At 46.1% G+C, this 21,119-nt stretch overlaps 1 protein-coding gene across 1 annotated transcript; it reads right to left on the bottom strand.

Moving 5' to 3' along the window:
- On the bottom strand, positions 1-20,789 carry NEMF (nuclear export mediator factor). Its single transcript, XM_010078178.1, has 32 exons — positions 20,722-20,789; positions 20,250-20,352; positions 19,272-19,397; positions 19,038-19,186; positions 18,772-18,839; positions 15,206-15,292; positions 14,183-14,259; positions 13,576-13,646; positions 13,410-13,485; positions 12,292-12,354; positions 11,877-11,954; positions 11,337-11,545; positions 9,738-9,923; positions 9,227-9,290; positions 8,657-8,745; positions 7,902-8,005; positions 7,434-7,496; positions 6,913-7,025; positions 6,216-6,273; positions 5,787-5,845; positions 5,205-5,325; positions 4,795-5,062; positions 4,204-4,246; positions 4,069-4,118; positions 3,576-3,723; positions 3,197-3,274; positions 2,927-3,121; positions 2,302-2,334; positions 1,385-1,491; positions 1,244-1,287; positions 1,068-1,147; positions 1-78 (listed from the first exon to the last, which is right to left on the bottom strand). Exons 1-32 carry the CDS (start codon positions 20,778-20,780, stop codon positions 1-3), a joined length of 3,147 nt encoding a protein of 1,048 aa, XP_010076480.1. The 5' UTR covers positions 20,781-20,789.
- Positions 20,790-21,119: the final 330 nt, after the last annotated feature.

The raw sequence follows: 21,119 nt of genomic DNA, 5'->3' as shown, positions 1-21,119 counted from the left end.
TCACTTCTTTTTCCTGTTCAGGAGATGAGGTGCAGACACCTTCACTTTACCAGGAATATTTCTTGACAAATCGGTATCCTACAAAACATTAAAGATAAGAAACTGAGCACAGTAGAAAATAATTTACGAATGTCTTCCTCACTCCAGCTACTGCTTCTGAGTCTGCTGGCAGGAGCTGATGTGCCCCTTTCTGCCAGCTTTCCCCCCAAAAAAATAAAGGTGATGGTGTCAGACTTCTGCCCTCCACCATGTTTTATTCATGAAAGGCTTAATGGTTTTCCATGCAGCTCCCACAGATCAGGCCACTCTGACAGGCTGGCTGGGTCAGCAATTCCCTGGGCATCACCTTCAAGATCATTAACCATTAATTGTGTTTTTCTAGCAGAGTGCCACGAAAAATCACCATTAAGTCCGCGGCTATTCCATGTTTCTGATCAGTGACCAGGCAGCTGTCCCAGAGCAGCCTGAGCTGCCCGATCCACAGGGATCACTGGTGTTACTGGAGGCAGGAACACCCGAGGGCTGACAGTCCCAAGAGGGAGCGAGGGGACTGCGGTGGAGAGGAGCACAGCAAAGAACCAGCCGCTCTCCCCCGTGGCAGGTACGGGAGGGCTGCAGAGGGATGGTGCCAATTTGAGGAGGAAACGGAGGAAATGAAAAGAGAGCAGAAGGAAATTGCAGCTCTCGGTTCCTGCTGGGCAGGAATTTGCGCTGCCTGCGGTAAGCACCTTGCTGAGGGAGAGGAGCAGGTGAAAGCCCGTCCTGAACCTTTCCACATACTGCCAGCGGGAGTGGGAATTTCCCCTCCCAAAAACTAGAGGACTTCTTGGAAGATGATGCTTTTGGGTTTTCATTATCTCAGATCAAGAAACCCAGTGATACTGGTGAAGCGTAATTTCTCATGACTCCTTTCAGCCGAAGCAGCACATCTTCCCCAGCAGCGCTGGGAAACAACACTTGGCAAAAAGCAGCAGCATGCTTGGGATTGGATGTATTTACGCCCAAAGTGGCACTTTACTACTGCTGTTATGTTTGTAAAAGAGAAATTATGTAGAAAAACTCCTCACCTTTACGCTGCGGAACAGGTCTTTTTCTCTTGCGCTAGCTTCTTTGGATTGCATGAAATTATGCAAGGCAATCTTTGCAGCTGTAAAAATAAAAGAAAGATTTAAACAGCGTCTAAAACCGTGCTGCCCTCACCAGGCAGAGCACCAAAAAGGATGCAGGTGCTTTAACACCGTACCTTTTCCCTTCTTTTGGGTGCCTGGAGTGAGCTTGACTTTATACCTTTCAAAAGAAACGGTTTCTGTAAGTAGGACGCGGGCTCCCCTGGGCCCGTGCAGGCTGCCCCCAAACCCTTCCCGCAGAAGGTGCCGCAACTCACTTGTAGTTGGTCATGGCCGTGGAGGGAGCACAGATGGGAACAGCGAAGAGCAGAATGTCCTCGGGGTGCGGCTGGCCGGTCAGGGAGTCCAGCAGCGCCTCGCCTTCCTGCGCGGGCAGAGGAGCGTCGCTGGGAGACCCGACAGCGGTGCTCCAACCCCCAACCACTGGCTGCAGAGGCTGAAGGGTCTCCCCCCTTCCAGCTGCAATCCCACGGGTACAGTGTGCTGGATCTCGTGCTGGGGTTACCAGGACATACTAAATTTAGCTTTATCCCTTCACTGGCAGTGAACTACCCAGCCACAGTTCATTACCGACCACCTTGGATTACTAAAATCACAGCATTTGAAACAGGATGGGTCTGGGTTTTAAATGACCCAGGCAGGACTCCCAAATGTCGTCACATCTTCACAGGGTCACCAACAGCTTCTCCCTACAGCCAACCGTTAACCTCCTTCATTAAAGAATTTAAAGAAATCAACTTCTTTCCAGCCTTGGGCAACACCCACAGACTGAGGATAGAAAAATGTGAAGCAATTTTATATATATATATACATTTCTAAACTAAAGAACAACTCGCACAGAGTCGTATTGTGCCATCCTCCAGCCCAGAGCCACCACTACTGGGGGGTACAAACACCTCCAGAAGCAAAGAGCAAGGGACAAACTTCAGTTTAGCCAGCCCCCAGTTTCTATAGGGGATCTACATGACAAGCAGGGCAGGAAAAAATAAAAAAATTGTGTTTTTTAAAAAATACAAGAAAGCTGGGGTCAGTCCTGGGCAAGGAGGGGACTAACAGCTCACGCGTGACCCAGCCCACTGACAGCCTGTGCCTCGGGTCCTGCTCACGCCTGCCAGCTCCAAGCAGGAATAAACCCTTCTCAGCACTTGGCAGAGTTTCAGTGACGAGCATTTACCTCAACTCCCGGCTGGTCCTGGTCTTGCTCCTCCTGTACACACAAACAAAGGAGATGTCAGAGCTGAAATGAGCACACGACTGCTTTTTTCAATCCCAGCCCCTGGAGAAAATAAATTCTTTCATCAGCAGTACACAGAAAGCCACATTCTCACTGCAAAGAGAATTTATTTTCAAGCAAAGGTAAGAAAAGAACCTTTATGTGGGTGGGGGGAGGAATATTTCTTTCAAAACTTTCATTTGCTTGGCACACGCCACGCTGGGAGGCTGTGATTCAGAGATACTGACTCACAACAGATCTGGAGAGCGCTCAGTTGTGTTTGAGCTGCACTGAGTGGGAGGTATCAACTTAACTGGCTCCTCGGCAGCCTGGCGAGGCTCAGGACTCCTCTGAGCCCTCGTTCTAGCCGTGCTGAGAACTGCTGCAGGGCTTTTTGCTGCTGCTTGAAACCAGCAGGCTCCCAGGCGAGGCATTAGGCACGGTGCTCTCCACAGTGCCCCAAAACCAGCACGAGCCGCTCAGCCTCCCCGGCAGAACAGACCTGCACAGTGCCAGGAGAGCCACGGGGGAGGGTGAGAAGGGACAGACGCACGGACAGGAGAGGAGAGGCAAGCGTGCTGCTCACCTTCTCATCCTGCTGCTCCTCCAGGGCTGGGTCCTGCGCCTCGTGCAGCAGGACTCCTGCTGGGACCGTCTCCTTGCCCCCTCCAGCACCACGATGCACAGCCTTGGGTTTCTGCTGTTGCTTCTTTGCTGGCTCTTCTTTCGTCTTCCCCTTCTTCCCTTTTTTCCCTTTCTCCTCCTTGTTTGACCCTGCAGACTGGTTACACACAGAGCTGGTCAGAGCCAGACCCACGCGACTGCGCCCCAGTGGAAGGCAGAGCTCCTCGCTCACCCCCAGCAGCTTCATGATGAGCTCCCGGTCCTCCTCGTCCTGGTCCTTGTACTTCTCCTTCATCTTCTTCATTTTACTCTGCAGAAGAAAACACCCCAACAGCTCTAGAAACAATGACTTTTGCAGAGTTTTGCAGCCACATACACCTAGATGCTGACCCCACGCACACTTTCCTTCCAGGTCTCCTACTGGTGACCTTTCAGAGCAGTTCACCAGTAACCGAGAGACTGTGGTTCCAGTGAGGAAAGCACAGTGTGCTGAAACCACCAGGAGTCACAAACTGCCAGGCAGCCAGGGGCATCTGACAGAAACCTGGTATTTCTGTCCACACTTCGCACGGCAACAGCTCAACCCACGGGTAAACCCGGCCCCTGCCTACCTTCTGGCCCCGCTTGATGGGCTGAGGGGCCGGCGCAGCCTTAGCGGGGTTGGGAGCAGGGGGAGGCTGCGTCTCCGGCTCTCTCTGCTTCTCTTCGGGCAGCTCCAAGTTCTCAGAGTCGTTGTGCTGCTTCTTTTTCTTCATTTCTCTAAGGAAAAGGATCACTTGATATACTGCCTCTTGTTGTGACAAGAGGCGGCTGCTCTCCTGCCAGCGTCACCACGGGGCTACGGGGGAACGTGAGGCACGTACAGTGGAAATAACCCCTCCTCGGTAAAACCCCTCGAGCCCACAAGGGCACAAGAAACTTTGTTCACAACCAGCACTCCCAAAGGACAGGAGCAGCCGCCATCCCACAGGCAGGAAATGCAGGACGGACAATCGACATGGACCAGCCCAAACTGGGAGGTGCAGGACATGCCCTGCGCCCAGATCCTGGAGCGGGAATGGGGAGGAGGCGTTCTCCTCCCTTCAGACACGCGGAGGCCCTCACCTCCTCTCCTTGGCAGACAGATGCCTTCGGCCCTGGGACTTGCTGTCGCTCTAAGGAGTGAAAGGCAGTTAGAGCACACCATGTCCAGCAGCAGTTCACACTGTGCTTTGCCGAACATCTGAGCTGGGACCTTACCAAGTTGGGTTCTTCCTCTTTGGGGACGATTTTCTGAAGGGATCTGTGGGGAGATCAAAGTGGAGCTCATCAGCGGATGCAGAACAGCTCAGCCCAGACATTGGCTAACTTGGCTGCACTGTCTTTGGCTTTCTAGTTCTTGAAAACCCTGGCTTTGGTGAGTGAAAAGGGCAGCAACACTGGGCTTCAGTTTACAAAACAAGCCTTCAGCTCTCTGCCAGCTTGTCTCATGCACACACACCAACAAGCCACAAAGCCTGGGTGAAGAACACGCTGAAGGAACCCCCGATGTTCAGCTTCCCGTGCACAGACCCCGCTCGGCTGCGGCATTCCCTGCAAAGCTGTCTCCTTCTGCCCACTCAATCCCATCTCCTAAGGAGTGCCATTTCCAGGGACAACCGGGAGATGAGGTCATCTCGCAGCCACATGCAGAGCAGAAACGCTGCACCCGCTTGGCAGAGCAGAAACAACTCCTGACTCAGTTTCTCAGGTCTGAACAGCTCCGAGAAGAAAACGGGGGCAGCCATCTCCTGAGGAGCAAAATCAGTGCGTGGTGGTGCTGAAAAGGGCAGCTGCTGCTTCTTCACTTACCTTTGAGACTGAAGATGCGACAGGTCGATTGTTGTATCTGGGTAATTTACCTCTTCCTCCTTCACTTCACTCTTTGAGTCCAGATTTCCTGCTTCAGATTCTCCATCTTCCTCTTCAGAGTCACCCTCTGGCACAGGAGGTGTCTTTACTCTGCCCTGGTCAAGGTCAGCAACGCCCTCATCACGACTGGTCTCAGACACGGCTTCCGCGTCCTCTGGTGCTTCCTGACACTCTGCTTTCTCCTCTTCGCTGCTGCTGTCTCCTCCTTCTGTGCACACAGGTGAGGAAAACACAGCTCACATTAGAAACACCAAACCAACCCGTAACACAGGGCAGGGAACTAAATCCCAAACCCCGAACAGCCCCATCTGTCGGGAGCGCTCACAGCACACCAGTCACATCCACTGTACCTAAGAGCTCCACTTCTTCGGCCGCCAGCTCACTGGCACTGCTGGAAACTGCTTCCAGATCCTCATCATGGACTTTGATCCTCCTTTCTTCTCGGTGTCTCCAAACACAGCTTTCATCCACCTGACAACACAGGCGCCTTTACGTTAGCTCCGCTGATGTTCCTGAGCCCAGAGAACACCTGACTCAGCTTTAATTCTTTCCCTTTGAACACTTCCTGCCATTCAAAAGGCAAAAAAACTAAACCAGCACATTGAAACCCAAGTCTGATGGTCTAGAAAGTGGGGAGACCCAAACCAGCAGACTCCCTAAACACGCATGTGCCTCAAGCAGAGCTGGTATAAAAATCCAGCAGAGGCAGTAACGTTCACAGTGTCTGTTTGTTTTAAATCAAGACAGTGCAAACTGGGGAAAAATGGAAATGAAAGCAGAGTAATTTTCTGTGAATAGCAGTTTATGGGATTTGTCCCAGTGGGAAAAGAAGTAATTTGGAACATACTGATAAGCAGGAACCAGAAAATAAGCTGCCTACAGCTCAAACCAAATTACAAAAGGCAGCAGGAGGTGCACAGAGAAAGCAGTACCTTAAACAAGAAGCTAAAGCCCATCATCAAATATGAAGGTGGAAGAAAATTCTTCTTCCCTGAAAAACAAAGGCAGATCCTCATGAGGGGGTTTAACGGCTACGTTACATGATGTAATTTTAAAATTCATTTTTATTAGAGGCTTTAGGCTACCAAAAAATTACACTGGGGCTTGTTCTATCTCTTGGATGACAAGAGATCAGAAGAAACTCCAAAGCAGTTTAGCTAACGATCTGTCCAGGCCTCAGCTAGAAATGCTGCTGCAGCTGCCTGATATTCAGTCTGAGCCACTCACGACAGCTGTGCAGAAGAGTGGGATCTGTCCGCCGCGGCGGCGAGGCGACAGCTCAGGTGGCTGCCACCGCAGGACAGCACGGCATCTCCAGACAAAATGCCTGAAGTCCAATTCACTGTTCCTTTGTGTCTCACCTCGGATCATGAAGCTTCCAGTAGTGAGGTATTCTCCTGTAGGTGCAGTCTTAGAAACCTAAAAAAAAATCACGATATACTGTAAAGAGTATCTGTCACAGAAGGCCACGCTGTGTACTAACAGCACGAACAAAGGCACCGCTCAAGCAAGCTGCGTTTTTAACTTCTGGGCACAGTTTGCAGAAGGACTCTGCTTCCGAGGGGTTCTCCCTGTCCTTTGTCAGGTCTTTTCCCAAGAGATGTTGCAAGTCAATCACACACTATGTTCTAGAAGTCGTGGGTGAGTAACTGGGTTTTTCGGGAAATAAGAACACTACAGGCACTGCGACCTTCAGTTTAGTGTAACCTCTCCACCCTTACACTCGAGCTGATTGGAAGCACAGCAAGACTGCAGGTAATACACAACCCAGAATCCCAGATTTAAAAAAAAAAAAAAGAGAAAACTCAAATTTCAATAAAATTCCTTCCCCTCTGTTAGAAAGAAGCCAAGCCTGCAACATTTCCTCTGTCACGGGCATGTCATATCAGAGGTTACCCCTCCACCCCGGCCCCGAGTGTGGCAAGAGCCACGGAAAACCCGCAAGGAACAGCATCAGAGACAAAAGTTTCATCAGTTCCCACACAGACCCTTCGTCTGCAGTCACAGTCAATCCCTTCAGATGTTCTGCCTGCAAAGCTCGTGCAGGAGTGTCCTCACCTGGTTGTGGGAGACCCACCAAGCACTGGTGACAACGCGGGCGTCCCAGGCAGCGCTGTAACACAAGGCCATCGTGCCTGCCTCCGTCAGCGTTCGTGGAGGGATGGGTTCCCCTACAAAATAACACCCAGCGGATCAGTGACTGCGATCCATGCACAGCAGGTTAAATTCTCCAACCTCCACACGTGCCCTAATCCAGCGTGTGAGCGTTCCAGGGGCCCCGGGCGGAGACAAGGCCTGGCTAAGCTTGCAGGCACCACGGACAGAGCAGACGCAGCGTCACAGCTCTTCAAAGCTCCCCAAGAGAGGCTGAAGCCAGCTCTGCTCCTGCTCCTTCCTGAGTTACAGCAGTCACCGTGCTCCTCACAGCACAAGGGCACCTTCCACCACCTCCCAGGAGCGGGGCACAGCTGCTCTCCCACGAGATCCATCCCACCGCGTCAGCGCCCTCCGGCAGCACCCGAACTGCTTATGTGCCCCCCGGCTTCTACGGGCCCCGGCATCAGCCCCACACGAGGTACCTGAGGGGTTCTTGATCACGCAGCTGGTGGCTCCGTGGAGATCGGCGTGCACGTATATGTCCCCTGGAAGAGAAGTTACTCGACTTGGTCACACACGTGGTAACTGCACAGATCCCTCGAGCTAAGGTGAAGGTTTGTAACGAGCTGGAAACAGCCATTTTGGCTGCAAGGAGCAGGATGGGGAGAGGATGCAGAAGCCTTTTAGTCCATCCCAGTTGCTCCAGGGAGAATCAGCTCCTTTGCTCCTGACGGGAGCCCAACCTACGCTTACTGGAGAGTCCAGTTTCCCCCAGCAGAGCCCCCAGCACTCCACGGACAACGCGCACACAGGCTCTGGGACTCACCAGCACCAAAGTCCCCTTTTAACTTAAGAACGAACCAGAGGGACCTTCCCATGTCATTCTTTTACATTTAAAAAAATGGAAAATAAAGAGAGAAACCGATATACTCCATGAATCGGACGCTCACCTGGTTTAAGATACCGCTTGACAATCACCTCATTCTGCTGTTGATCTCTTCCAGCAATAATAAGATAATTCTCAGAACTAATGAACCACAGGAACTTCTCAAACCTGCCAAATGACAGCAATCCATTGTGTGAGAAATACTTGTAACAGAACATTCCAAAGGTATTTACATCCAAAACTCAAAGAATATCCATCTCGGCATCTGCGCCCTACAAAGTACACTGGAAATAGTTCTACATCCGTCCGTATGCCTGGGGCACACAAACCAGGCACGGTGCAAATCCAACATTACTGCCAACGATATTTTGAGATTAAATTACAAGTACCATCACCAAAAGTCCTCCTATTTAGTTTTATTTTAATAATACAGTTATTATACTATAAAAAGCTTTGTGGTTTTGTTTGTTTTTTTGTTCTTGCTTATTTTTTTTTAAATCTACTGTTACTATTTCACAGAGCTGCCAGAAAGTAACAGTGAAGTTCCCTATTTTTACTAAACCCATATTCCTAGCTGCGTTAAAAGCAAAAAAACTCCAAGTCCATGTCCACCAAAAGTAACTTTCCCAGGCACAGGCACAAACAGGATCAGGCCAGCACCTTCAAGGAGCAGTTGTAAGAAGACTCAATACGAAGTGCCATGCTTAGAAATCACCATGAGCTCCACTTCTAACCCAGTGAAGACTAAGCCCGACAGAGTTGTTCTCAATTTGCGCACATTCGTAATACATTCAATAACCACAAGGACACTGTACTTGCCAATAGACCTTTCTCGCCTTCTGAATGGTGGTAACTGTCTGAACTTCCCTCAACGTCTGCTTCGTCTTCTTCTCAGCCGATTTAAATGCCTATTTTAGACAGAAAGCACCATCACAGTCTGCCAGCATAGGAACCACACAACTCGTAACTGAACAGTAGGAAAGTTGGTAGGAAATGTCTCTGAACTTTCCAGAGGGCAGGCTCCACATTTCCTGCATGCACACGTAAGATTGCTGCCCGAAAATCTTCCTAAATCTCTACCCGGGATAGCTGCCCCCTGCGAAGATTATCAGCTCTTTGGTCGTAAGGTTTTCCATTGATTTTCCACTCCTCCTGGTCTGTCAGTATCTCCACCTCACACCTCTCCTACGTGTTCACAATGCTGCTGGTGGAAAGCAGGTGATGCAGCAGGGATCTGCAATCCTTAAAAGCTCAGTGAAACAACCCTGGGTGGTTGGTTTTACCTTTCGTGTCTCATTAGCACTACCCAGACCAAGTCAGGATTTCCCACTGATCAGTGGTAGGGACTTTGCTTTTAAATCTCTTTGAAAAACAAAGAAAAAAAAATACCTTTTCTGCAGCTTCTACTGTCTTCTGAGTTTTCTTAGCTGCATGTCTTTTGTGATCATAGTACCTGCGAAACACAAGTTTGTTTGTATCTGAAATCCCAGCAGATTCACTCCTTTTCAGAATATACCCATCACAGTCCTCTACATTTGCCAGTAGCACTCAGTTTTGAGATATTTTTTTTAGCCCTGATCTTCAGCTTAGCCTTCACCTAAGAGAAGCAGCTACATGAAGTAAGTGCCTTCCTCAGACAGATAGAGCATCATGTTTGGGTTCACGTGGGGCAAAAGTAGCCATTTATTTCCACGTGTCACTGTGCAGAATTAAATTCATGTGATAGCTAGAGACTAGCTGCTAGGCAACGCTGAGCTACCGGGTTTGGACCAAGAAAATGCATGTCCTAGAGCTCAGGGCACACTGCCCATTTCCATTTCTAACTTTTCTTTTTAACAACATACACACAGAGCCCTCCCGATGATCACTAACTGCAAGCATGCATTACTGTAAACCTTACTTTTTGGCATTGGCATACGCAGACAAACTGAGATCAACATCAACTAGCGACGGTTTGTTTTTCTGCGGTTTCTTCAACTGTTTGTTTTTATTTTTTTTCTTTTTTCCCTTTGGTTCCTCTGTTTCTTCTTTCTCTACATCAGCATCCTCCTCCTCCTCTTCCTCTTCAGATAACACATATGGGTTCCTAAAAACATGACATCCCATGATTTATGATAAGAGAACAAGTTATTTTTTTACCCTTGGTGCAATGCCCTCTTATTTCTATTCTCTCATGACGACTGGAAACGGCCTAAGGAACGCTTAAACTGTTCTCACTGTGCAGCTGCAGGAAAGCCCCAGGATGCCTGACGTGCAAGCCTGTTTGTGTCTTGAAGTCAGCCAAAGTTTGGGGGAAAAAGAAAACAAAAGCAGGAGGTAAAGAGCCCAACTTTTCCAGTCCAAGGAAGTGACATTTTCCAAGGCAATTTCTTCTATCAAAAGACACACACCCATGCTATCAACCTAGAGAAAAATCTAGACTTAGAATGAAGAACAGTTCCAAAGATCTACTTTCATACAGCAAAAGAAACACAAGACATTCTGTGTGTGATAGCTGCATGAGAACAGTTACATCACCACGCAGACTCAGCGAACAGGACAGCAATGTGCTGGCTTAAAACTTCAGAAAATAGCTGCTCCACGCTTTTCAAAGAGGTATGCTGAGCACACACTAGCTGGATTTGTATTCGCTTCTCACTCGGACATTAAATCCTGCTTGATACAGCTGTACTAAGTCTGTGCAGCAAGAAGTGGTGGAGCAGCATAAAATAATGTTCTTCATAAAGGAAAACATATCTGCGTAGTCGTCTGTACTAAGGATGCATGATTCAACGTTTGGTGGACTGACTGAGCAGTTTTATTAAAGGGATCATTACTCGCTGCTAAAACAGACGGAGAAGAGAGACTGATGACACAGCTGCCAACACAGAGCTCACTCCCAAAAACAAGTTTATTCTATACACTAACATTTCTGAAAGCGAGGTAACTAAAAATTCATCAATTAATTTTGCTGCATTACAGCTTTCATACCGAAAGTTCTAGCTATAAAAAAATAAAATCTCGCTTTTTTGTCTCTAGCATCCTGCTACAGTGTCAGATCAGATTTTTAGAGCCACTCCAAGTGCTGCCCCACTGCCAGCTCTCACATCAGGACTTCTGCAAGAACCAGCATCAAAACTGGCAGCTCGCACCAGCCTTTCACCGACTGCCGTTAGCACTCAGCAGCAGCGAAAGGGGCAGGATCTCATGGGAATTTTAGGTCAAAGAAGAGTGAATCAGAGAGTTAACTGCTGATTGACAGACAGGAGCTTTGGGCCTATACTGCTTTAGGACACCTTCCAATCATTTAGAATAGTCAGACTCTAAAAATACTAAACCAAAAGCTACTACAGTAACCAAATCACTATTGTTTTGGAAAGCAAAAAAGAAGGCATCCCTCTTTGCTCACAGAACTATGTTCCCTCCATGCTGCTGTAAGAAAAACTGAATAATTTAAATAAAAATGCACACGCTAAAAAGATACCTGCCTCCTATCAGCTCACATATGCAATGTACTCACCTCAGCAGCATTGTGATATGATTTGTCTGAAGCTTTAATTCTTTGATCGCATTTGCAACGGGGTCTCCTTGCGCTTGAGCTTCTTTAACGATGGCTCCGATCTCTGTCCAGTCTATCTGGTTGGCTAACGCGCTACGGACCACCTGGATGGCTCGGTCAACAGTCTCCAAGTTCATTTCTATAAGTTCTCCTTTTATCTTGTCAGCTTCCTTAAGGAAAGAAAAAAATTTATACCCATTGAAGCTAAACACACACTCAGCAGTAGTTTAAAAAAAAAAAAAGTCGTAATTAATATTGAGATAAAACCCAAGAATGGCACTGAAGGGACAACGGCCAACTTGACTCCTGCCAGCAGAGCAAACTTTGGCAAGAGAGGTAGAAGCACTCGTAAGGGAGCAGAGCCCCTGCTGAAGGGCTAAAGCACGCTCGGCGATAACAGAAGGCTCCACTTTGGGATCTAACGCTGACCGCAGCAATGCAGACCAACTCTTCAAGAAACATTCTGTATCTTCTTAGCTAAAAAAAACACCTCAGTCTTACCTGAGCTTGCTGAAGAGCCTCTAGTCTGTGCTCGTGATCCCTACGGACATTTTCAAGTTTCTTCAATGCTTGTTTTTCCTTTCAAAAATAAGAAAGATGCAAAAAAATATATACAAATGGCATCTTATCACCTCATCACTGCAAGACATCCAACAGAACATTCCAGCACAGAAAAATACAGCAGCATAAGAGATGCAGTGTCTCCAAAATATTGCTGTTAATGCTATTACTTGCATTCCAAGCAGAACCAACTGTTACATTATATGTCTTGAAATCTCCTCCCTGACCACCAACTCAGCATTTCCATGGCAAAAATAAGGCATGACACCTGCCCCCCCCCGGCTGCAGGAACCAACTGAAGCCTCTGAAGCTCAGAGAGCCACCTCAGCCGCCCCGCTCCCGGATGAGAGCATACCTGCTGCAACGCTTTCATATCAATTTTCTGTCCCTCTAGCTTGGAGTAGAACTCGTCTGCCGCCTGCAAGAGAAAATCAGTTTTAAAAATCTCCAAGCTGCACTAACTTCTACCAGGAACAAGCAGGCAGAGAGGTTCTGCTCGAGAGAGGTGGCCGCAAAGCACTAAAAGAGGAGACAGATGCCAAACCAGGGTTCAGTAACTTCCTCCATTTCACCTTCGCATGGGATGAGTTCAGCAAAGACATTCAAGCGTATGTCTCACTGCAAATCAGGGGCTACGCACAAGGAAATAAGTGGCCAAACTATGGCCCACATTTTGATGAAAAGGAAGCTGCTGTTTGACACTGTGTGCTCTTCAGATTAAATGATTGCAGTGACAGACCCATCTGCCCTGAATTCCTCCTGCTTCAATAGGTCAGTTAGGAAAAAAAAACCGACACAAACCACAAAAACCCTAGAAAGTATGGCTAAGAACTGCTCCTGGTGTTCCAGTTGCCAGACTATGTGTGTAAAACAAAAGAAGAGGAAGGTTTTAGGCTGCTTAGATCACCAGTGCTGTGAAGGAGATGGCAGAAATTCAGCCACGAAGCAGGGTAGGAAAATGAAATAGGAATTCTGGAGATCAAGGTCAGGAACAACACGTGGTTAATGATTTCAGATGTTAATGAGTCAAGGACCAGGAAGGACAACACTCAAGGAAATACTAAATCATGTGCTTGCAGCTTTCAAAGTAGTAATCGGAAAAGTATAAACGTGATGACTGTGACGACTGTTTGCCTCCAGCAATAACTCAGCGTCTGACCTCTCCACTAACCACCCGTGTGACCAGGACTGATAAGAGCACCTTCGTTACAGGTTCAACACGCGCCCGCATTCAGGGCCGCACGCCGTGTTTCAGCCACAGGATCTGAGTTAATAAAGACAATGCTGCCCAGCAGTAGCCTAAAGGCCCTGTTTTATACTTGGCCTTTTCTGCATGAAACATTTCTCCATAAAATTAATCACCTCTTCCACGTTCTATGTTTTTATTAACAACTTCTGCACTATATTTTAATTACTCTTTTTAGCATCGGTCAATTAAAGCACTTAAGTACAGTATCAGCAAAAGCACTGTACCTTATTGAATGAGTCAAATTCCAAGTACGGACATTTTGAATGTTGAGAAAACAAGAAAGGATGAAATTCCTCATATCTGTAAAATACACATTTGATATTATCACCTGAAAACTAATTTATGTTATGCAGACTAGTAGAAAAAGAAATAAATACTTTGAATATTTACGTGTAGATATCTTCTGCTGGTTTATCTGGTTCCAGACTTGGCTTTTTCTCCCTTTTCTGGATAATATAACCCTAAAAGAATATATGAATATGTCATCAGCATTTGTCTTTGAAAAGGATCCGCCTTATCTTGACAAGGCAGTAAGTTTTAGGTGCTAATCAGCATGAGACAGTAAATCATTCCAGCAGGGAGACTCTGTGGCAGAAGCAATGTGACTGACTAAGTAAAGCCCTGACCGCTTGCTTGCCTTGACTCCAGCTTCTTCCGGAAAAAAAAGATAAACTTCTCCCACAAACCTCAGAACTGTCGTACAGCTTATCACACAAATGCACAGTTTATGTGCAGAACAGTGTCACCTGCTATTAAAGCACACGTGCAATTCTCATAGGACCTACATAATCTGCTTGTAAATTATTTAATTGCTGCACATCCAGCACAAGGAAGCAATTTTTATTCCCCATCACTACCTGCAGCGCAAGCTCACAGAATCAAATCTGTAGCTGATAACACCAGGAACAAGCATGTGCTGAACAATACCCACCCACCAGTTTAATTCCTAATTTTGTTCCTGCCTAACTGGTAACGCCGCCGCCCCACTGAGACCCACCTTTCCACTGAAGTTGTCAGTTAGTGTCATATATTCTTCTGCCTTCTCTAAAGCAGTAAGCACTTTTTCAATATTTTCTAAAGAGAGAGGGGAGGAGGAGAGGAATATTTTAAAACACCGAGAACAGAAAGATATTTTTATATAAACATAGCACAACAGCAAATCAACAAAAGGCCCAGGCAACTGCTCAACTGCTCTTCCAACAAAGTGCCTGAAGCAGCCTGTCCCACCTAACGACCTTCAGTAGGATTCTAGCACGTCTCAAAAATAAAACAGCAGACAGCCTTTACCCTGGGGCTTCACCACAGCAATTACTGTTCATTTTAAACAGGAGCCTCACTACACATTTTACATTTGGAGCTTTTTTAATTAAAAAATCTATATAGCTACTTCTAAAACATAATTATTCAAGTTTCAGGAAAAAAAGACCACACAGATGCTAGCACTTTACAAGAATAAAACTGCAGAGGCAAAGATAAACGAGTAGCTGAGAGAAGTTATTTGTCTGTTACAAAGCTGAATTATTACAGCACCATAATGCAGTAGGAAGTAAAAAATCATTTTCATTGATGGCAAATATAAAGCACACAAGAAAAACAAGGTTACAGAAAAATCTGTTCTGACTTTACTACCCAAATCCATAATTTCCCAATAAATGCAAAGCTGCTACTGCATCAAATTCCCGCTGTTTTCTATAGATAAAGGAAGACTTTGATGCTAACTCTTCCGTACAGGATTGTTGTAAAACATCCCTTTGCACAGCCAGAGTTCACCTGATGTGTAAGGTGACAGCTCACTCTAAAACCATTTAGAGTATAGGAGGAGCCTGATGTTTTATCTCCAATATATGCACACTTCAAGAGTTTTAATGTGAACAAGGTTGGTCCCCAACCTAAAAACATTAAACCATATGGTCAGAACTACAGGTTTAAGGATTACTCATCCCTTAGGAAAAAAATACTACGTAGGCATAAAAATTACCACACACGTAGTACAGCCTTTAAAATATTATTTCCTTCATACCTTTACTTTCCATATGCTGATCTATTTTGACATAACCAGAAAATCCAGTTTCTATAAGGCAATGTTCAATGAGAGTGGCTCCATAAGCTGTTAAAAAAAAAAAAAAAAAGAAGAATCAGCTGTAGAAAACATTTACAATGAAATCTGTATTCACCCTGAAATTATGAGAAGTGTTTCAACACGGCAGGGCTGTGAAACTACAGCTGGGGAGAGCAAGGGAGTCGCGGTCCCAAATTCAGGCGGCAGAGACCAGAGAGAGCAGGTGCCCAGGACGCCCGTGGTGGCCCTCTCAGAAACGCTCGCTGGCTGGGCAGAGCAGCTGGGTCTCAGCTCTCAGCTGATGAGTTCTGACAAATTTAAGGATGCTTCAGTTCATCTGGAACTAGGCAAGGTCTAGGATAGAGTGAGGATACGCAGGAAGGATGGGCTTTGTGTTGGCCAAAACAGAATGACACCCTTACATTTAAAAGATTCTGAATTGATGAATGTAGGAAACTCAACAAGGGTGGCAAACTGCTTGGGATAAGGTACTGCAAAGGGTGAAACCATCCAAACCCTGCAGCTTCAAATAGAGAACCAGGAAAAACCCACTTGAACAGAGTGCAGAGAAGGAGCAAATGAAAACAGACAGATAAGTTCCTACAAAGATGCTTAAGGACTAAGAAACAACACGGGGACATGGAAAACAAAGTTTAACCAAGAACACTGAGAAGAAGCAAAGTAGAAACATGAAGGAAGGAATACGACCGCTGGGAGAGTGCAGCATCAAGCTCTGAATGACATAGGTGACCTTAGAGCAGGATCTTAAGAATCCAACCAAATTAACAAACAAAATAACTGCATGGCAAAAAAAAACCCCATCACAGTCCTATGAGAATGAAAACCCAGACCTACATCTGGCACATGAGGCATTAGGGTTACAGCATTAACTGCCTGAGCAGGGCTGCTCTCACCCTAACGTGCAGAGGGACAGCCAAGAGATTGTGACAGCAGGACACAGAACAGCCAAATCAGGTTTCAGTCACCCCAGCCCGGCTGGATGGGTGTCATGTCATGGTACAACTGACACTAACATTTACCTGGATCTGTGCTAGCACAACAAAAGCCCAAGAAATCTCCTCGAGGCATTCTCAGCTCGAAAAGGAAGATTACATAAAGCAAGGAAGCTTCTTAGAAGAAAAGAAATTAAGACAACCAATGAAAGGCAATGTCTGTAAGCAGCCCGCAGGCTATTTAAAGATGCTGTTTTGGAGGCTCAGAACAAATGTACCTCACTTATTAAACAGTTTTTCAGAAAAATCCAAGGAAGGTTGGCATGACTAAACATCGGGTTAAGAGAAACTGTTAAAAGCAAAAAGTTATCTGAAGTTGTATCCCCTGTGGAAAACGGGAGACGAAATTCTGGCAGGTGAATGTAAAACACAGCAACACTGGCCAAAATTAATACTGAGAAAATCTGAAAAAAAACCCATCAAGATTAATAATAAAGCCTTTTCCAGATATACCATAAGCAGGAAGCCTGCTCTAATCAGTAGGTTCGAGATAAGCAGGCGCAAAACACCCAGATATAGCAAGAGCAGGAAAATTAATGCCTTGAGCTTCATTCGGAGTGTAGGGGCACAGGGAAGCTCTGGGTGGAACGTTTCTCTGCAGGCAGAATGTCAGAAAAATCTGCCTCAAATCCAGTTGTCAGAAGAGGTGATGGATCCACCAGACACAACAAGCAGCAGGAAACCTTCAGGATCACGCGGTACTCAGACAGGCAGTTAAAAAGCTCAAATAGATAAGGATTTCCAGAAAGCATTTAACAAAGCTCTCCCCAGAGTTCTAAGAGAAAACAAGCTGCCACCAGGATAACCCCTGCCCGGATTAGAATGTTGCTGAAAGAACAGGGAGGAGGCATGAACAGTCAGCTTGCACCCTGGCGGGAGGGGAGGAAAGCTGAGCTCTACGGGGACCTGCTCGAGGGCCTGCGCTGATCAACGTGCACCTCACTGACCCGGGAAGGGGGAGCAAGGGGCAAGGGGCAAAGCCTGCTGATGAAACACGACTCATCTACGCAACAGAGACCCAGCCAGAACTGGAGGAGACTGAGCAACAGTGAGCGATTAAAGAACCGACACATAAACTCCCTGTAAAACAACAGAAAATTATGTACATGAGGAAAAACTATCCTACTTAGGCATATACCCAAGGGATCGTTTCTATCTGGAAGCAAGACCTAACAACAGATGGGCCTGTGGAAACAGAAGCTCCATTGTCAGTGAACGAAAAAGAGTCAAGCTGCGTGTTGGGAATTATTAGGAAAGGAAGAGCGAACAGAACAAGGGAAATCACGCCACAGAATAAATCCATGGTGCAGTTCCACTGCAAACGTTATGTTCACTTTTACTTACACTGTTTCAAAACAGAGAGAGCTAGAAAAGGTACAGAGAAGGGCAACAAGGATCATCACAGGCTTGGAACAGATTTTGTAGAAGGAGAGACTACACAGGCTATGCAGGAGGCTGGTCAGCCTAGAAACGACTAAGACTTATACAATGAGGGGTGCAGAGTTCATAGATGGGCAGCAATTGTTCACCTTTTCTTCAAATCCCATACTAGGGCACCAAGTAAAACTGGTGAGATGAGTTTCAAAATTAAAAAAAGGAGGTGACTTTTCACGTGACACAAAACCACCGCGGATGCCCGAAGTTCACAGAGATGCAAAAAGAGATTTGGTAAATAGAAAATCCAACCCAAGCTATGAAATACAAAGATGGCTGGTGATCAGTCACGGGAAGTCTCTGAATAGATGACAGTATCAGAAACAGCAAATTTGAGTACGGATATAGCAAAACTGGAACCAATGGGGGAAAGTAATTAGCAGCAGGCTGTTTATTTAGCAGAAGACCAGGGAAGAGAAAGAGAGGGACAAAGGTAGTGAAAAAGAGAATGAAGAAATGGGAAAAGTAATACTTAGCTCTGCAAATTGTGTGATTTGAGCTGTGCCTGGTACCTGCCAGGCAAGCCTGTGCTTGATGAACACTGCCAAATCAGGAGGATAAGCCTAACTTGCTCTGACCATGTCATGTTAAGTTGAATTTGCTTGTGTGGTCAGGAAAAACTGAGGCACAGGGTGCTTCACACCCAGATGGATATACCAAGCATCCTGACACTACCACATCGATAGCTGTTCCAGGACTGGTGGCACTCGCATCCTCCAACTACTTCCTAAGAACATCCTTGTCCTGACTTTACGCTTTCATCTCCTTTTGGTACCACCAAAGACAAGACGCCGGGCAAAATGCATCAAGTCAGAGCTCTAACAGAGCTACCCTCGGGTCCTCATCACTGCAGGATCACAGCAAGGCTCATCTCTCTGTGCAGTTAGCTTGGAATCAAAAAAATCCACTCTCTTTCCAAAGGCTCAGGTTTTTTGTTGTTTTACAAACCCACACAATAGCAGACTGTCATGAACAACATTTTAAAAAAAAGACTGCATGAAGTTGTTCAAATTTTCAGCATCATCTGAACATAACGCATATTGACCCCATTTAATTTCCTAATAAAACACAATTACTTACGAAGATGTGGGTTAAGAACCCTCTTCAGTTGTTCCCCTTTGGGTGCATTTGATATTATTTCAGTTAACCTGCAAAAGATAATGGGGAGTTTAATGGGTTTTAAGACTACATTGTATCACTTAGAAGCTACAAAACATTTTACGTTTTAAAAAAAGAAGTGCAAAATGACTTGTAATATGTGAAAAGCTACCCAAAGACATGCTGCCTTTCACAGTTCCAAGTAATTTGGGTTTATTCCAATACATACACCATCTAAAAGCAATTACCTTTCCAAGGTTGGCAGAGGTGCAGGCGCTTTTGCACTGTCGACCGGGTATCGTTCCCGAACTGCAAATCTGACATCATCTGCTTCATCTGTGCGAAACCTCAGAATGTTTAAAATGACGTATTCGTGGTCTGTCAGGACAATGTTACCCTGCAAGCACACCACAGGGGACCATCAGCAAAGGCCACGCTCAAGTGCTTGCTTCCAGAGGACAGGCTTGGAGCTTTGCACTCACCCTGTCGTACAGCTCGATGATGAGGTGATAAGCAGCTTCATCGCTTCCAAACTGGAAGTCCACAATTCTGTCTATACCCAGCTGGTTTACACTGACGAGTCTTCTGGTCTTTAAATGCTTACGGCACTGTCGGTAACGGAGAAAATGTCTGTGAGATGATGCAAACAGATCTGCTTGTGACATTTTATCCTGAAATATGTTCTTAGCTACAGATCCCTCCTGTGACACTGACCACTTCTTACTTAACCTTACTGATCTTGGTAATACAGGGACAAGACAGCTCTTGGCAAAATAATACCTTGATATTTATAGGTTATATGATTGTTCCAGACTCTTAACATTAATCCTTTTTTTGCCATTAAGAACTGTTATCTGTTTAGCTCAACAAGTGAGCAGCTAGTTAAAATTCAAAGGGTTTATTTTACAAAGGGAACTGGGATTATCCCTGCATCCATATATGCTGTGGAAAGCCACCCTGGAGAATCTTTGCCAAGTCATTTCAATGAGGCTGCTTCCAGAGGTGGTGGGCTAAGCAGAGCCGTGTGAGTTAGCACTCAGGTCGCATCCCTGCAGATCTGCCTGCAGCTTGCAGCAGGATCTGAACGCCTGAAGCCCAGCAGCCTGAACAGCAGGACTCTATTAACATAGGGTGCTGCACCCACGGCCTAAAAAATTTGGACAATCCGACTGGAATGACAAGGATTTTGCTAGAGTAAAATTCAAAGATGTCCAGGTGTTCCAGAAAATGTCCAGTAGATTAATATTACTCTTCATAAGTTTAAATTTTCATTGTTTCAGGCACTGAACATCAACGACGTGACCCCAGACCCAGCTCTCCCCTTCTCTTCAGTCACCCGCTTGATCAGGACCCACCAGGCAAATCCTTAGACTATTTCCTTCTGTCTCCAAGGACAGAACATGAACATTGGTTTCTGATATCCAGTCATCTTCTTAAAAAGAAACTGTAGGTTACTTTACCTTCATTGCAAAGCCAGATGGCATCATGTTTTTTGGCCACTCGAACTCTGTCGTGTGAATGCGTATCCCAGACTCAAGCAGCAGCGTGGCCTTGCAGTCTGGTCTGTTAACAAAATAAAAACTCACCACTTGGCACACGAGCAGCCCTCCCCACCACATGCCAGTTTGCACTGGAATGAGACCAAAGCACCACAAACCAGCAGCACACTATCTACAGAAAACACTGTTCCCAAAACTAGCAAGGGCCATAGCGCTGCCTTTTGTATATTTTCTGCAGAGTTTCACACTTCATATGCTATCTCCCAAGAACTTGCTGGGCAAAAATTACTGCACTTTCTCAAAGAACAACAGAATTTCACTGAAAACCAGTCAGAAAACCCACACATCTGTCAACGGAAATTACATACATACAAAAAATATCTAGTTCTCATATGTACAGTAACAGCATAAAGAAGTTTAAAGAATTTCTTACTTTTGAAGGCGAATAAGATATGTCTTATTATCCACATCATAAACATTGTTTACTCTCATTCCCAGCAAGCTGTCAAAAAGAAAACACACGCTTTGGAGAATATGATACACAAACCACAGGAGCGGCTGAAAAAATCCCAGTGATAAACTATATAGAAGTGCAAGTTATGACAAATTACCAAGCAGCAACCAAAGAGGCAGCAAAGGAATATTAATGGAGTGAGCTGGAAGCTGAACAACCAAAAGATGGAGAAAGTGCTATTAGTGGATAAAGTACAAAAAGCTAAATACGTTGAAGCAAGAACAGCCCCTGTGGACACCCCAGATGCAACCAGACAGCTTCTGAGTCTCCAGCACAGGATGGAGGCCAGGCTGCTGGCTCCTGCAAGCACTGCTCTT

This window comes from Pterocles gutturalis, unplaced genomic scaffold (assembly GCF_000699245.1).
Source record: "Pterocles gutturalis isolate BGI_N339 unplaced genomic scaffold, ASM69924v1 scaffold34818, whole genome shotgun sequence".
Lineage (NCBI taxonomy): Eukaryota > Metazoa > Chordata > Aves > Pterocliformes > Pteroclidae > Pterocles > Pterocles gutturalis.
The sequence above is the reverse complement of the archived record's forward strand: the minus strand, read 5'-3'. Positions and strand labels throughout refer to the sequence as shown.

Bases quoted from the DNA above. Each gene is read 5' to 3' on its own strand.
- NEMF (XM_010078178.1), bottom strand. From the start codon at position 20,780: ATGAGAGTAAACAATGTTTATGATGTGGATAATAAGACATATCTTATT. The intron at 18,840-19,037 runs GTAATTGCTTTT...TATCTTTTGCAG, and splicing joins CCTCTGCCAACCTTGGAAAG to GTTAACTGAAATAATATCAA. The intron at 3,724-4,068 runs GTGAGGGCCTCC...CCTTTTCCTTAG, and splicing joins CTGTCTGCCAAGGAGAGGAG to AGAAATGAAGAAAAAGAAGC.